Source organism: Neofelis nebulosa, chromosome 3, assembly GCF_028018385.1.
Source record: "Neofelis nebulosa isolate mNeoNeb1 chromosome 3, mNeoNeb1.pri, whole genome shotgun sequence".
NCBI classification, from domain to species: Eukaryota; Metazoa; Chordata; class Mammalia; order Carnivora; family Felidae; genus Neofelis; species Neofelis nebulosa.
This window is the reverse complement of record NC_080784.1, coordinates 98441722-98460123: the sequence shown is the minus strand read 5'-3', so window position 1 is coordinate 98460123 and position 18402 is coordinate 98441722. Positions and strand designations below refer to the sequence as shown.

Genomic DNA, 18402 nt, shown 5'->3' with positions numbered 1-18402 from the left:
TTTGATTCTCTTTACTCTTTCAGATCAGCTCTGTTTTGTTTTGTTTCAGATCAACTCCAGAATATAGTTTTTAAACTATTTAGTGTCCATAAACTTTTATTATTTTTCTTTTCGTTGAAATATATTCAGGTATGCACACACATTTTATATAGTTCATGAATTTCAAGACAGCTGTATGTAAATCTTTTTACGAACCTAATCATGTTAAAAAACACTGAAAAACTTGGATTAAAGTAATCCTATGGTGACTTGTTAAGTACTAATTTTTGCCTTACAAATATGTCTCATTATGTGTTGGGTTTTCCCAGAGGGAAGTACCTTAATGAGCAAAAGTTTACTTGACCTTTAGTAGAGAAAGAAAACTAATGAGATAAGAATTTTCTTTGACTGTGACAATTTGGTAGATTGAGAAGGAAGGAAAAACATAATAACTGCATTTTTTATTACCATTTACCTAATGGATCCTCCTGAAGTCTCAGATGCCCTTAAGACTACAACACTGGGTTTTTTCTTCTTCAGGACTTAAGCTTTAGAAGGAAAATTATGCCAACACATGTAAAATCAGTTTCTATTTCCTTCCCCTCAGACGCCTGGAACATGAGCCCTCCAGGTTAGAATTAACTGTAAAACATAGTGGGTGCACCATTTGAAATATTTGGCCTTTTTTTTTTTTAATTTTTTTTAACGTTTATTTATTTTTGAGACAGAGAGAGACAGAGCATGAACGGGGGAGGGTCAGAGAGGGAGACACAGAATCTGAAACAGGCTCCAGGCTCTGAGCTGTCAGCACAGAGCCCGACGCGGGGCTCGAACTCACGGACCGCGAGATCATGACCTGAGCCGAAGTCAGCCGCTCAACCGACTGAGCCACCCAGGCACCCCTGAAATATTTGGTCTTAAAAGAAACACTGTTACCTCTCTGTAATCAGTTTGAGAAATTTTCACCCAGGTATTTAAAATGCAAATGATTATATTTGTTCTATTAGTGACTTGTGGGCCTTAAATTTAACATTGAAATCAAGGCAAGAAACTTTGGTTCTTGAAATGTACAAAATGGCTTAAAATATCCTCCCCTTAAGATCACAGTATTGGTCAGAATGGTAGACTCTTTACCACTGCATTAGTTTAAGGAACTTTGTTTATAAGTATTTATTAAATGTCTTAAATTTCTTAATATGTCCCCCAAACACCATGTGCTACTTTCAATACTGAGATGTATTAATAAATGCAGCTATTAATCCCCTCAGCTTTTCAAACAGACTGAACTAAAATATCTCAGGTTTTATTATAAGGGACTTTTTAAAATTTCATTTAATGAAATTTTGGTCTTTTGAACTGCTTTAATGGTGTCAAAGAATCTTGAGACCACCACTCAATAACTAAAATAAAAAGACAAAGTAGTCTACTTACCTTAATAAGGGGAAAATCCTTTGCTACACTGTAGATGTATAGCGTAATGTTCATGTTGCAGAGACATTGCATTTTTAGGAAATAAAACCAAACATTGTGGTTGTCATCTCTAAATGGATATTGAAGTAAGCATTGTAACTAAATCTAGCTGCCCATTTTCCAAATTTATTGAGATGCACATCTGAAAGATCAATCTGACTATTGGCCAATGACTGCCTATCTGCCACTTTATTTTATTTTATTTTATTTTTTTCAACGTTTTAAATTTATTTTTGGGACAGAGAGAGACAGAGCATGAACGGGGGAGGGGCAGAGAGAGAGGGAGACACAGAATCGGAAACAGGCTCCAGGCTCCGAGCCATCAGCCCAGAGCCTGACGCGGGGCTCGAACTCACGGACCGCGAGATCGTGACCTGGCTGAAGTCGGACGCTTAACCGACTGCGCCACCCAGGCGCCCCTCTGCCACTTTATTTTAAAAAAAGAGACAAAGTAAAAGTGCAGATACCCCAGAGGTATGTTTTAGCAGATACAGAAACATTCTTAAGTTGGATTTTATTATTAGCATCCTGCAAATGTTCCCTTTTACTAGACTGTGAATGCAAAAGACTATAGAACTATCAATTTTGGGAAATACCAGGTACTATTTTATCATCACCATATATCTTGTAGCCCCCCCAAAATTATGTTTTAGATTCTACACCTTCCACCCTTCACCCTCCTCCCCTTTCTTCCTTTGTTTTCTTTCTGTCGGGTTAGAGAACTGTACTTAGCAAAGGAGAGTTTCTTATTTGTGCCAAGAAACTGTTGATGATGATGCATACTGGCAAGATAGTAAATTTGCAGTGCCTGCTTTTTTATATTTCTGACACAAATGGGAAAAGTTGTGAAACCAATTTAGTAGGTTTGTCTGCTTTGAAAATTCTTGGAAATAATATTGTGAATAACTACTTGTTATCTGTGTAAGTTCCCCCTAAATAGTGCCTGCACAGTGCACATGCTGTAAAAGTGTTAGCTACTACTACTACCACCACCATCTATTATTATTATCCATTGGTTGAAAACCCAGGAGCCAGCTAAATCATACCTGCTACTGTAAAAGTGTTGGGGAAAATCTGAGAAAAAAATTCAGCACTGAACACTTTGAGAACAAGGATGTATACTTTGGATATTCTAAAAGACATTATTAAATGTTATTAAAACTTTAATCTATACACTAAACTGTGTGAAAATGATTTAATTTTCTAGAGTTGTATTTCTCTATTCTATATAATGAAGCTATTTTTATATTGATAGTCTTTAATAAAGATGGTTTGGAGGTATGTTTGCAGTTGTGTTGTCCTTTCATGCATTCAGCCAACAAATATTTATTGACTTTCTACTCTGTGCCACGCACTGTTCTGGATGCCGGGGTAAAGTGGTGAACAAAACAGCTAAAAACGGACCTTCACGGACCTGATGTTCCAGTGGAAGAGGAAGGCCACAAATAAGTAAAATATGTTGATAAAAGCTAAGAGGTAAAAAAAAGTGAAGGAAGAAATTGGATAGGAAGTGTGAGAAATAGGGTAGCCAGAAAAAGGGTTACTGAGGTGACCCTAGACCTGAACTAAGAGGAAACTAACCATGCTGATTTCTAAGGAAAGCAGAGTGAACAGCTCAAAGACCCTGAGATGCTGTACTTTTATATCAACATGTAAATCACCGGAACTTTTTTTGATCCCAAAATCGGTAAATAAAATGCAATGCAGCTGGTGAAACATTTTAAGCTCAGACTTTAGAAAAGAGCTGATCCACAGCTCTTAAGGTAAAAAGCTACATTTCTAAGTATTTTCACTTTTGCTATCTTCTGTCAATGAATATATGTCAGAAATAAGCTTGAGGATATGATAAATCAGTGTGCTATAAACATTGTCAACTATAGGGTCAAAAGTGGGGTTTCGGGGGAAAGGGAGTCAAGAAAGGAAGGAAGAGAAAATTTGCCTGGGGAACAACAGAACACTTGCTTTTCTGTCTGAGATATATATATATGTTCCTTGGGACCGGAGATCTTCCTTTGATCTTTCTTGGCACCTTAAGAACACAATCTTGCCTGGAATGTGATTCAAGCATTCCCTGTGCCCCCTTAAATTTCTCCCTGTGTGCTTGTTAATACTTTAATATCCTATAAAAGAGACCGAAACCTCTTTTATTATTCATATTTTTGCAGATAAAACATCAATCACGTCTTGAATTTGCATGGATTTCACAAAGGGTTTTGAAATTCGTGCAATGAGAAGACTTTAAATCTTTTAAGCCTAGGAATAATTAATGCAATTGCTTCAGAAAGCTTAATCTGGTAGCAGCATGTAAAATGGAGAGATTTGGCCGTAAAACCAGTTAAGGGTCGAATAAGCTGCCATGGAAAGGAAGGTAGCACTAAAATGGTACCAGCAGGACTTGCCACCTGCTTTTGTATGAGGTAATCAAAATATAAACAAAATTCCTGCTCTGGAACCCTGGCCTAAATATGGTTTTGTACTAGTGACAAGTAGTATTAAAAGTGTTATAACACACATAAGATAATAAAAAACTAGAACCTCAAGTTCAAACAACTAACTCCTACAGAGTAAGAGATGATAAAATAGGGTCTCTTTATTAGAAACCATCAAATAAGCTATAAAAAAAGAAATCAGGAGTATATTAGATGCTACTACAGAAAGATTTCCAGGATGTACAAAGTGAAAAAAAGCAAGGTGAAAGAAAATACAGCAAGACCTCATGTCCAGGATAGATGTATATCTACTGCATATACTTGCCCAGAGTCAGACCTGAACCTGGTAACACTCCAGATGAATTCTCAAAACTGTGGTATGCATATAGATGTCACCAAGACCTCCTCGGAGACACCATGAGATAAAAACTTTACTTAAAAAAATTTTTTTTCATCATTTATTTATTTTTGGAGACAGAGAATGAGCGAGGGAGGGGCAGAGAAAGCGAGGGAAACACAGAATCAGAAACCGACTCCAAGCTCTGAGCTGTCAGCACAGAGCCCGACACCGGGCTCAAACTCATGAACCAGGAGTTCATGACCTAAGCCGAAGTCCGACGCTGAACGGACTGAGCCCCAGGCGCCCCTAAGAACTTTTCTTAAGAATACTAAGACGTTACTTGTCTGTTTCACTCTGATTCTCTCAGTGCATAGTGGAGTTTTCCAACAGCCCCACAATGTGTGGTATTGCAGTAGACTGGGTACAAAAGCAGCCATGTAAATCCAGCTGTCGTTTATTACGGCAGGAATTGAAGAGATTTTCAAAAATAAAAAACAAGGCTATTCTCATTTGTTTTGAAAAATAGTTACTTTTTATTTAAAAATGTTATTTTTATATGGGCTATTTTAAGTGAATTAATATTTTTAAAATTTCAGTTTCAGTTTCTGAATATAAATATATCAATATATAACAAAAACAGAAGCTTCCTAGTGGTCTTAGTCTTTTTAAAGTGAAAAGCGATCCTAAATTAAGTTTGTGAGGTGCTGTTCTAGAATAGGTCTTTGGTTCTCAGCCTCCCCAAGCCCAAGCATTAGTTAAAACAGCATAGCCCTGTCTTCTTTCGGCTGTCTGGATTGAGAAACACTGCTCCAGATGAAATTACCAATTTAAATAAAATCCAAACGAAAGAGGAACATGTCGAATTAAGCTATTGGGGTGCAATCAGCAAAGCCAGACTGACAATGTGACTAGATAAACAAGCCCTGCTAAATTCAAGGAGCAGAAATAAAGCAACTTTTAAGAGAAAATGAAAGGGTAACTCTGGGAACCAAAATTTAAAACTTGATTAACCCCACACGTTGGCTTACTCTACTATGTTCTAGTTTTGCCTACTAAATATCTTTATACAGGACTAGTTACGCACTCTCCCCTCACCTCCGCCGTTCAGTACCCATCGCCTGATAACACTGCGGGCAGTAAGGAAAACCCAGACCCGGGTTTATCAAAGGCAGCGCTCAGCGCTGAGGAGACACGTGTTGGGAGTCACGTGGCTGGTGCCAGAAGGCGGGAGGCGGTTGGAGGCGCCTGCGCAGCTCCGCGAACTCCCCCAGGCCCTGGCGCGCCGATCTCGCGGCAACCTGAGCGTCGCTTTCCCGCCAGGACGAAGCTGAAGCGGTTTTAGGTTTCCCTTCGTAGATTCTCTCAGGCTTTTTTTCCTTGTGCTGGTGCCCCTTTTTACCGCCGTCCTCCCACCATGCAGCGTGAACCTCCGAAGGGGAGGCAGGGGAAGAAGTCGGAAAAGCGGCTCTTTGACCCCGTGTCCTTCGGGAAGGACCTACTGGCCGGCGGGGTCGCAGCGGCTGTGTCCAAGACAGCCGTGGCGCCCATCGAGCGGGTGAAGCTGCTGCTGCAGGTGCAGGCGTCGTCCCGACAGATCAGCGCCGAGTCTCAGTACAAAGGCATGGTGGATTGCCTGGTGCGGATTCCCCGCGAGCAGGGTGCGTACCAGAGGCCACCATGCCAACCTTTCCCGGTCTGGGTCAGCTTGCCAGAAAAGGGGAGAGGGGCGGGAGTGGGTAACTGCACCACAGATGTGCCTGTCCGTGATGCGTTTGTTTCTATACCGTTGACAGTTCAGTTTCTTAGCCAACCTAAGAGGCTCCCCTTTCCAGAGCCAGGAAGGCCTGTAACGTGACCAGTCCTGGGTAGGAGAGGCCACCACATTCTCTTTTTTCGCTTAAGTTTCTCCTTCACATCGGGATTTACACCTTGCTGTAGTTGTGCCTGGGTCAGAAGGAAAATGGTTGACCTCCCAGGATTGAGGGAGATGCCATTAGGTATGTTAACACATGCTTTAAGTTGCTTAAATATTTGTTGAAATAATATTCATAGAAGTACTCCAAGTATGGTAGTGTAGGAGCCTCCCAATACTCTGCTACCTATTGAGTGAAAAGAGGTTCTGTTCATTCTTCAGAACTACTGAAGACCAGGGCTGAAACTAAAGAGGCATTCACCCGTGCACAAATTGGAGGAGGGTACCCCAAAACTCAGTAAAGACAAATGATATTGTAGTGCAGTATTTTTAAAAATCAAAGTTAATTTGAAAATCCAAAGTGAGCAAAATATCAAAATTTTAAATTAAGACGAGAATAACATTACCAGTTTTTTTCTTTTTGTATCAGCCCTGCCTTAATTAAAATTTTGATTTTTTTTTTCATTGTAAAGGTTTTTTTCCAGTGATACCGAAATGATTTCAAGGGATAAATAAAGCGTTTGTTAACCATTAAATACCCTTCTGTTGCAGAATTGCTCTTAAGTTAGCTAAGTAGATAAGAGGATAAATTTATCAAAAATCTTCTATAAATCACCCATGTAGTTGTATTCAGTTGAAAACTCAACAAGAACTTTAAAAAGGGAATAGGCCTGTTTATTGTGTAGCCTGAACAAGAAGTGAGTGGCTTTAACTTCAGGGCCTGCCCTTTCTTCTACTCCTAAGTCTATGCCAGGTTACTCTCCCATGAGAAAACCATTCTCTCCCCAGAGATGTAGTTACAACTCCTCTAGGCCTGTTGGGTGTGGTATTTAGGGTGGAGTGTAACTGTTTTTTGTTTCTGTTTTTTTGTTTTTTGGGTTTTTTTGGTGTGTAACTCTTAAGGCATCATCTAAGCTGTAAATTTAGGATACTCACCTGGAGAGCTGAGCTCAGATCTTTCATAGTGCTTCACATTTCTCCACTCCCATTTGTAAGCTTCCCGTTTCCCCCAAGGTTTTTACAGGAAAGGTAGGAACCTATCTCCACTTGGTTTATATTCTAAGACTTCTTCACAGAAGTAGGGGACTCTTTATTATTAGCTAATCTGCTTTAAATATTTAGTCAGGTAAAGTTAAATATTCTAGTCAGGTTGTGCTGATCAGTGCTAATTTATTTTATATTTTAACTGTTTTAAATAATATTTAAACCTAAACATATTCAATATGGCTCTTGTAAATTGAGATCATTCTAAATAGTATTCTAGTGCTTGCTTTCTTTACCCTCCAAAGAGATGATCATAAGCAGAACTTTAAGATGTTTTATGTTCTTATAAACAAGGCCTTGTTATGAATACACACTCCATGGTACATCCTATGCTAAGAGACTAGTAATTCACAACAGGGATAATATTGCCATCTAGGGGCATTTTTACAAACTTGGAGGGAATTCTTTGTTTAGCACAAAGATAGAAGGGTATAATATATAATTGCAATGATATAAAAGGCAAAAATTCTGCTGCTGTACATGGCCAGTCCTGTGCAACAAACACTTATTCTGCAACCTAAATGGCTCACTTCTCCCACTAGACATTCATGTAGTAGTAAAACCTGTTTATGATTTTCTAAGCTTAGAACCTAACTCTGATTTACTCATAAACACAAACTGTCTGGGACATAGTTTCCATATATACTGATTCAGTAATTCAACTACCTTGTGAGTAGAAGGACTGTTGTATTTTGTTTTGTTAAGAATTGTACTGAGAGGGGGTGCCTGGGTGACTCAGTCCATTGTCAACTTCAGCTCAGGTCATGAATTCATGGTTTGTGAGTTTGAGCCCCGAGTTGAGCTGTCAGCACAGAGCCTTGAGCCTGCTTTGGATTCTGTGTCTCCCTCTGTCTCTCCCTGCTTGCACTTGATCTCTCTCTCTCTCTCTATGTCTCTCAAAAACAAACAATAAAAAAAATTTTTTAAAGAATTGTACTGAAAGGTGTTCACCATTGTAAAAACTTATGTTACCAATTCTTGTGATATTTGATCACCACTTAAGCATCATCTTCATTTGTAACTACTGAATTCATGATCATTATACATACATATACACAAATATATTTATTAAGCCCTTTTAAAAGAAATGTTAATGGTATCTAAAGTATAACATTCATTATTAAGTGGAAGCAAGCATCTGACAATTTTGTGGTGTGTTCATGCCTCACCAACTTACTAATTAAAATGCCTATTTTAGGGGCGCCTGGGTGGCTTAGTCATTTAAGTGTCCGACACTTGATTTTGGTCCAGGTCATGATCTCATGGTGGGGGGATGGAGCCCCACGTCAGGAACTAAATGAGTGTGGAGCTTGCTTGGGCTTCTCTCTCTCCCTCTCTGCTCCTCCCCCACTCATGTGTAAGCATTCATGGTGACATGAGTTTTCACAATGGTGAACAGCTCTCAGTACAATTCTCTCTTTCAAAATAAGTAAACATTTAAAAAATAAAATATAATCCCTATTTTATTTAAAATGCGTTTATTTTCACTTCCTGTGTGGTAGAGAGGGCATTATATGGATTTTTAAAAAATTGTTGAAGAAGTCACAGTCTTTGAATTCTATTTCTAGATCCTAAAGGAAGTAATGTTAAATATTTATTCTATATAGAGGACTTGAGCCTGGTAAGGTTGAGAATCACTAGGGTAGATCATTCTGGAATTTTACTGGGCAATGAAGTTCTGAAATTGTTATTTTCTGGAATTTACCTCCTGTCCCTTTTTTGAAAGTCAAGGCACATCCTCATCTCAAATGCTCTGAAGTTTCTCTTGTGTTTCATGTTTCCTCTAATTTTACTGATAATTTTTCCTTTCTTTAGGCAACATGAAACGAACTTGAGAGACATGAACCCATAAGGCACAAGTAGATGGTCTCTCACTATCTTCTTACTTATCTCTTTCTTTCTACACCAAGGATAGATCTCTTCATTTTAAATCTCTGGACTTAGCTTTCAACATCTCTTTGGGTATCTTTCATACACCCTATAAGCTTTCCTTGGCTTGTAAAAGCTTCTGGATTTATCTTGACTGATGCTGTTCTTAAAGATTTACTGTATGCTTTAGTTGTTTGTGGGACCTTCAAACTTTGTATGCATACTCTTATTTAGTACTGTTTAAACCTTTATTACATGAAAAATTCATGTTATAGAAAATTAGAAAATATAAAAGATCAAAAAGTAAAACAACTCACCACTGAAATCCCCACAGGTAACATTTTGGTGTCTGTGCTATAATTTTTCACTGGGCACAATAAGCATATATGTAAGAATATTTTAAAGTAATTGTTTTTTAAAAATAATTGTTTTATTTCATATATGGTAAACAAATATTTTAAAGATCTGATCTAGGCAGCTCATTTTTAAGCATCTACCAGATCTTTCTTTCCTCTTTTAGGAGTTTCTGGCTATGAGGTTTTTTATATCTTGAAGACAGTGGTTTGGGATATGGAAAGACATCATTTTAAATAAAATGGGAAAGTAAACATAAACATTACTAATATTTGGTATATGAATTGGGACTGGTATCTATGCTTGGGCCAAATGTCAGTTACAAATCCTAAGACACTAAGGCATTCTGAAAAAAAGAAAATTAATTGCATACTAAAGAGGGGCTGACAGGCACCCTTTCTCAATTATTATGTAATAAACATAGTTTCTGTTTGCTCAGTTGGATTTATAGAGACAAGAAGACTGAATATTTGAAAGTATCAAGAAGACTATTTGAAATATATATTCATGTACACTATTCTTTAACATTTTTTAAAATATTTTATTTTATTTTATTCTTAAGAATGAACCTCACCTCAAGGGTGCTTTGAGATAATAGCAAATAATGGTGTGAAAACATAATGATTAGCAAGATATCTAAATATATTGTTTAATTGTTCAAATGAATGCTAAGTTATTCTCTAATATCTCCTATCTAGAAGTTTTCTCCAACTGCCCTATGTAAATAGCCCTTCCTCAATCTCCATGTCCACATATTATTTTTGTTCTTAAAGCCACTTGACATATTTATCTGTTATAGTCTGTCTCCCTGGTCTCTCTCCCTTAAAATATAAGCTCCGTAAACCCAAGAAATTTGGTCCTTAGTGCTATCCCTAGCAGGTCCACTATGTACTAGGTACCAAATAAAAGGTTTTTAAATGAAGAATCTTTACATCCTTTAATTTCTGTTTTGAGTATTTTTACAAATGTGCATAGCAGAGTAGTATAGTAGAAAATATATGTAATCTTTTTAATGTGTACATATTTGAGAGTCAGCCTTACATAGTTTTTACTGATAGGCATATTGTCAAAACATGTAGTAGCATACCAGTCTAGAATATATATACCCAAACATGTTTAACATTATCATGGTTTGGCTAATAAGTTGACCAGTAACTTTTTCTCATTTTCCCATCAGGTCTATATTTTAATTCTTTTGTTTGTTTGTTTCAAGTATCTACTTAAATTCCAGTTTATTAACATGCAGTGTAATCTTAGTTTCAGGTGTAGAATTACATACACTACCCAGTGTTCATCACAGCAAGGGCCCTCCTTAATACCCAACTCCCATTTAACCCATCCCCCCACCATGTCTAGCAACCCTGCTTTTTCTCGATAGTTGAATCTGTTTTATGGTTTGCCTCTCCTTCTCTTTTCCCCCAAGTTCATTTGTTTGTTCCATTTAAATTCTTTTATTTAAATGTGTTTTTTTTTAATGTTTATTTATTTTTGAAAGAGATTGACAGAGTGTGAGCAGAAGAGGGGCAGAGAGAGAGGGAGACACAGAATCTGAAACAGGCTCCAGGCTCTGAGCGATCAGCACAGAGCCTGATGCAGGGCTTGAACTCACAAACTGTGAGATCATGACCTGAACCGAAGTCAGGTGCCCCTGTTCCATTTTAATTCTTAATTATTTTCTCAGAACTAAGTTCATGATGGTTTTTTCTCAGCCTTAAATTTTTTTTTAAACATTTATTTATTTTGAGACAGAGAGCATGAACGGGGGAGGGTCAGAGAGAGAGGGAGACACAGAATCTGAAACAGGCTCCAGGCTCTGAGCTGTCAGCACAGAGCCTCACACGGGGCTTGAACTCACAGACCACGAGATCATGACCTGAGCTGAAGTCAGCCACTTAACTGACTGAGCCACCCAGGTGCCCCTCTCAGCCTTAAATTTTGAAGAAATTATTTTTTTCTTAGCAATTAAGTAAAAAACTTAGATATTTTGTTATTAGCAAAGAAAGATACCACAATCACTATGTTTTTCCCTACCAATTTTGTGATTATATCTTAGGAAATTGCCCTTTTATTCTGTATGACTAGAGAATATCAAAATACTCCTACATTTGCATCATCCTTTTCTCTTGTTTTTTTCTGACCAAAAATACTGGTTTTTATCTAGAATGGATTATCTGACCAAAAAATACTATTTTTATCCAGAATGGATTTTTATAGAGAGGCAGTAGAATTTAATAGATCTAGGTTTGGAGTTGGATTCTGGAATCAAGTCCCAGCCTTTTCCTCACCTTGTGACCTTCAGCAGTTTTTATTTAACCTATCTCAGCCCCAATCACCCCAGTTATATACTGGGTATAATAATAGTACCTACCTGATATGATAGTTGTGAGAGTTAAACAAAATCATGGCTGTAAAATATTCAACCATGTGTCTGTTGCAGTTAGTGCTCAATAAGTTTTAACTCTTTAATCAGTATGTATACTTCCCTAAATTTACAAGCATGTATTCCTAATATTCATTTATAAATGAGTGTCTTTGATATAAACTTGCATTATACATAGAGTAGGTTTTTGTAATCTTTCTGAGGAAACTTACATAGGTACCTAGTGTACTATAGATGAATAAAACCCTGAAACCTAGCCCCCAGAAATAACATTCCTATAGAAAATGCATTCAGAATTTCACTTTGAGGTTTCTCTCCCTTTGCACTCTTAGCAGGGACACTGAAGTTCCTAAAAGCATGGTACAGCAGTGAGATGCAAAGAAAGGAATAAGAATAAAGTTTTTAAGGGTGATCTATGGAAAAAGATTAAAACAGGAGTTCTTAACCTGACACTGTAGCTTCAAGGAATCCATGAGTTCTGTGAAATATATGCAAAAGTATTTTATGTATGTGAGATTATATTTTTTTCAGATATAACCCATTAAGAGCTGCCAGTTTTCCTGGTATACTTCTAGGGATTTATTTGTTTCTAGATTTTCATTGAGACATTGGCCTGTGTTTTGATGAATTTTCTAGGTTTTTTTCATGCAAATGCAATTTTGCTAAAAAGGATGCAAATTAAATCCAAATTAGTTAACATATAGTGTAATAATTAACATATAGTGTAATAATTTCAGGAATGGAATTTAGTGATCCATCACTTACATATAACACCCAGTGCTCATCCCAACAAGTGTCCTCCTTAATGACCCTCACCCCTTTAGCCCTTCCCCCCACCCAGCACCCTGCCAGCAACCCTCAGTTTGTTCTCTATCATTAAGAGACTCTATGGTTTGTCTCCCTCTCTGTTTTTGTATTATTTTTGCTTCCCTTTCCTTATGTTCATCTGTTTTGTATCTTAAGTTCCACATGAGTGAAATCATGATATTTGTCTTTCTCTGACTTATTTTGCTTAGCATAATACATTCTAGTTCCATCCACGTTATTGCAAATGGCAAGATTTCATTCTTTTTGATTGCCAAATAATATTCCATTGTATCTATATACCACATCTTCTTTATCCATTCATCAGTTGGTGGACATTTGGGCTCTGTCCATACTTTGACAATTGTTGATAGTGCTGCTGTAAACATTGGGGTGCATGTGCCCCTTCGAATCAGCACTCCTGTATCCTTTGGATAAATACCTAGTAGTGCAGTTCCTGGGTTGTAGGGTAGTTCTGTTTTTAATTTTTTTAGGAACCTCCATACTGTTTTCCAGAGTGGCTGTACCAGTTTGCATGCCTACCAGCAGTGCAGAAGGGTTCCTAAAAAGAATATATTCTTCAGCCAACTGTAACAAACCTTTTTAATCATAAATCCAGCGCTATGTTATGCTCTCATGTTAATTTCCAGATGTCTTTCCAAAATCTTCCATTTATATACAATTCATTAGCCAAAGTTACAATCCTTTATACTGCTCTTAAATATGACACTGTTTTGTGAGGTATTAATTCAGACTATAATCATAATTATAGAATTATGACTAATAACTTATAGTCTAAAACCCATAATATTTCAGTACCACTCAGCTGGGTCAACCACTTCCTAAAATTTTTTTTTTAATGTTTATTTATTTTTGACAGAGAGAGAGAGAGAGAGACAGAGCATGAGTGGGGGAGGGGCAGAGAGAGAGGGAGACACAGAATCTGAAGCAGGCTCCAGGCTCTGAGCTGTCAGTCCAGAGCCCGACGTGGGGCTCGAACCCACACACTGTGAGATCATGACCTGAGCTGATGTTGGACGCTCAACCGACTGAGCCACTCAGGCGCCCATGGGTCAACCATTTTCAAAATGACTATTAATATTTAAGGGCCATGTATAAAATGGAAATTCTAATATCTTTTGATATATGACACTTTTTCTAAACTCAGGTTTTTTTTTTTAAACAAATACTTTTTTTTTTTTCAATTTAAATCCCAGAGAGAGAAGGAGAGAGAGAGAGAATCCCAACCAGGCTCCACACTATCAGCACAGAGCCCAGTGCAGTGCTCTTCCTCACGAACTGTGAGATCATGACCTGAGCCGAAATCAAGAGACGCTTAACCGACTGAGTCACCAGGCGCCCCCTTAGTTTTTAAACTTTTAAAGTTTCACTTTGTGCATGTATAAAATGGGTACTGTAGGAGAGCCTGTATCATAAGCATAATGTGGTGATTAAATGAAATATACAGCCTTTGTCCTGTGCCAGCACATACTAAGTACTTAGGAAGCACTCAGTACCATTACATGTTAAATGTCCTAGTAGAGACTGAATCAGTTGTGAATACTCAGATTATTTCTTAGCTATTAAATATGTTTCTTAATTATCTTTGTGTAATTGCCTTATATGCAGTTTGGGACTCACCAAGATTCTTTTTTTTCCCCCACAAAGCAGACTTTCTTATTTAGCAAATAAATATAACTTTCAGTTTCTGAACATCAGCCCAGTCAACAGAGATTATTTTCATTTGAATCTTTATCTTTAGAAGACTGATTCTGAGTATTCTCCAAGTTTGGACTAGAGGTATCCTATTCAAAGTAGCAAGATCAAACCATTGGACAATTTGTAATCTAGTAGACACAACTATGGCTACTTAAGAGATAGCCTATTGTATTCTAGATCAGTTCTGGATTTTAAAGGTAGTTGCGAATTATAGGGGTAACACAATGACTGAATTTTAAGGATTGGTCAGTCCATGGAGATTTGAAGTGGGAAGATTATTGGCCTGGAAATTTTCCTCTAACCTCTCCATCAGGCCTCTGGAGACTGCGTTGAATTGTAAATTGATCCCTTTTCTGGCTAGGTTCCAGAACATAAAGGTGAGGATACTTTAGACTCTTAACAGCTTTCTCATTCTCATATGTATGTATACAAACCAATTCTGTTCTAATAATAGGAATTGTATGTCATGATTTGGAAATGAGGCTAAGGGTTACTAGCTTCTCTGACAAATACTGGTGAGCTCTGTTTTTCTATTAGGAGAAAGCCCTGTATTCAACTGATAATACTTTCCATAGGTTTTGAGGTATTTAAGGCTTTTTATTGGAAATTAACAAAATTGGAATGGGGCACATGGAGTTAACACTGCCTGTTTTCTTCAGTGGATTCACACATAAACTTAATTTTTTCTCATGAGAAAGAGTATAAATTTTAGATAGTTCAAATAACTAAGTTTGTTAAAACTATGGGAATTTTTTAATAATAATACAAGTTTATATTTAGTATGTTTTTTGTTTGTTTGTTTTTGTTTTTTGGTAGGTTTCTTCAGTTACTGGCGTGGCAATTTGGCAAATGTTATCCGGTATTTTCCAACACAAGCTCTAAACTTTGCTTTTAAGGACAAATACAAACAACTTTTCATGTCTGGAGTTAATAAAGAAAAACAGGTAAGTACATTTTTTTAGGTTTATTTATTTATTTTTGAGAGAAAGCGTGTGCACAAGAGTGTGAACAGGGGAGGGTAGAGGGAGAGAATCCCAAGCAGGCTTTGCACTGGAGCCTGATGCTGGGCTTAATGTCACAAATCTTGAGATCATGACCTGAGCCAAAATCAAGAGTAAGATGCTTAGCCAGCTGAGCTACCCAGGCGCCCAGTAAGTACATTTTAATATCTATTATTTTCTAAGAAATAGTTGCATTTGTCTTAACCTGTGATGTTTTACTTGGGGAGGAGGTGCTAAAGTGGTAGAAGAAGTAGTAATTAAGACATAGGAACTTTTAACATATCGATATGTATTATGTTATAGAAACTATATTTGAGAAACATAGAATTACATTTTTTACAAGTTTCTCTAAATCTCTTAACACGATTTTAATAACTAAAGGATCTTTTGTCCCAAGATAATATTTGTCTGAATAAGTGTTAATTTTAATATAACTTACATGTTATAATCACTGTTCTACTGCACTCTTCTACAGCAAAAAAAAGTAGTCAACAGGGGTTCCTGGGTGGTTCAGTCAGTTGAGCATCCAACTCTTGATATTTGGGTCAGGTCGTGATCCCAGGGTCCTGGGATCAAGCCCCACATCAGGCTCTGCACTGAGCATGGAGCCTGCCTTAGGTTCTCTCTCTTTCTCCCTCTGCCCCTCTCTCCAGCTTGCATGCATGTGTGCCCTCTCCCTTTATCTCTCTCCCTCTAATAAAAGGGGTGCCTGGGTGGCTCAGTCAGTTAAACATCTGACTTTAGCTCAGATCATGATCTCTCAGTTTATGAGTTCAAGCCCCATGTCAGGCTCTGTGCTGATAGCTTGGATCCTGGAGCCTGCTTCAGATTCTGTGTCTCCCTCTCTCTCTGCCCTTCCCCCATTCACAATCCATCTCTCTCTCTATCTCTCTCAAACAATGAATAAACATTAAAAAAAATTTTTAAAGCAGTGGACAGGTATGTATTCCTACATATCTGAGGTATTTAATTTCTTAAAGAAGTACATTGTTTCTTTTTTCTTTTTTATGACTAAGTCTCTATTTAGTTGAGATTAAAGTGCATAGGAAGAAAATCAAACAAAAACAGGAAGCAATAAATTGAAGGTAGAAAATTCTTTTTTTTTCTTTTAGTTTTTGGTTTTTGGGTTTTTTTTTGAGAGAGCACATGAAATCTTGAGCTGGGGAGGGGTAGAGTAAGAAGGAGAGAGAGAATTTTAAGCAGGCTCCATGCCTAGCGCAGAACCCGATGCAGTGCTTGCTCTCACAACCATGAGATCATGACCTGAGCTGAAATCAAGTGTCAGACGCTTACCGACTAAGTGACTTAGGCACCCTCCCCCTTTGTTTTTTGAATTGAAAAAGTGCTTTTTCTTTTCAAGGTAATCACTCCCTTGGTTATAAAATTTCAGTTTTAAAACTGCCTATTCATATGAGCTATATGTCATTTGTTTTGGTTTCTATTTGTTTTGTTGCCTCTAGGCAACAAAACAAATTTACTTTATACTAGGACTCTGTATACACTAAACCACCTACATTACTCTTAAGGTCTCCCTTTTAAATACTTTACAAAGTCTTCCCCTTGCCCTTACACAGTCTCTCTTTGCCTTCATCCTTTCTCTTTTTCTTTTTCCCCCAACCAGTCAAAGCCAACCAACCAATCTAGCTGTCCTAGCAGATTCTTTTTATTTTTATTTATCTATCTATCTATCTATCTATCTATCTATCTATGTATGTATCTATCTATTTATTTGAGAGTAGGAGAAAGGGGCAGGGGGGAGAGGGAGAATCTTAAATTTTTTTTAATGTTTATTTATTTTTGAGAGAAAGAGAGAGAGACAGAGACAGAGCACAAGTTTGAGACTCGGAGTCTCAGAATCTGAAACAGGCTCCAGGCTCTGAGCTGTCAGCACAGAGCCTGAAGTGGGGCTCAAATCCACAAATGGTGATATCATGACTTGAGCTGAAGTTAGATGCTTAATCTACTGAGCCACCTAGGCACCCTCTAGTGGGTTCTTTATAAAAGCAACTGTGGAACATTTGTTGCTGTCTTCTTTAATTTCCTTGTATATCCTTTATTCCCCTTTTTTCACAGTCTATATTTCATTAACAAATGTTTACGGAGTACTTTGCACCATCTAATATGTAGTGGGAAATATAAAGGTAATGAAGAAAATTCTTTAGACTTAGAATGTCTGGATTTGGATCCTGGCACTGTGTTATTTAGCTTTGTGGGTTTTTGAAAGTCACGTCTCTGATCCTTATTTTCCTCATCTAAAAATTGGACATAATAATACCTCCCTCGTAGTTGGTGAAGTTTAGATGACATTACTTATAAGGTGCTTATTATCATAGTACTGTGCTTGATGATAGGCACTCAGAAAAATATCCCTGTCTTTCTTAGCTCCTAGCTATAATAATTAGAACTTTTCTTGACTCAGAACCTGTATCAGAGGTCCCCAAGATCACCTTCACTTTTAGTGATTAACTAGGACTCAGAGAGCACAGAAAAGCTATTATGCTCATGAGTTGGTTGGTTTTTTTGTTTGTTTTTTTTTTTTTTACAGCAAAAAGGATATAGTTAAAATCAATAAGGGGAAAAGGCAGATAGAGTCTGGGAGAAACCAGATGCAAGCTTTTAGTGGTCTTCTCCTAGTAGAGTCACATGGACAGCACTTAATTCTCCCAGTAGCAATGTGTGACAATACACATGATGTGTTGCCAAATAGGATTGCTCACTTGAGCATTGGAGTCCAGGATTTTTTGGAGAGATCAGTTGCATAGGCAAGGAATGTGAGTGTCCTTAACTACTCAGACTCTAGCCACTACTCCCTAACCCAAGAGATCAAACTCCTATAAGTTAACCCAATGTTCCAAGCATACAAAACAGGTGTTCACCATAAATTCACATATTAGCATAAACTGTCTGGTGTGGCCCAAAGCCTAATAAGGCTTTCTTTCATACAAAGAAACTAATCAGTAGAATTTTCTAAGGGCTTAGATGTTATCTTGAAGAAACTGGTCAAGGATGGGTCCTGAAGATCTCAGTATATAAATGGTTTGGGCAGTGCAGGCCTGCTGAGTTAAGTCTTTACTGAACACTTCCCACCCCACCTCCCCCAA

The 18402-nt window shown here is 37.5% G+C and overlaps 1 protein-coding gene across 1 annotated transcript in view; it reads left to right on the top strand.

Annotated features, from left to right (window-relative positions):
- Positions 1 to 5475: 5475 nt before the first annotated feature.
- Positions 5476 to 18402, top strand: part of SLC25A31 (solute carrier family 25 member 31) — a 28598-nt gene continuing 15671 nt past the window's right edge. The window contains exons 1-2 of the mRNA XM_058721426.1: positions 5476 to 5876; positions 15117 to 15244. Of these exons, the coding sequence (XP_058577409.1) occupies positions 5633 to 5876; positions 15117 to 15244 (372 nt within the window). The 5' untranslated portion in view covers positions 5476 to 5632. The remainder of the gene's footprint in view (positions 5877 to 15116; positions 15245 to 18402) is intronic.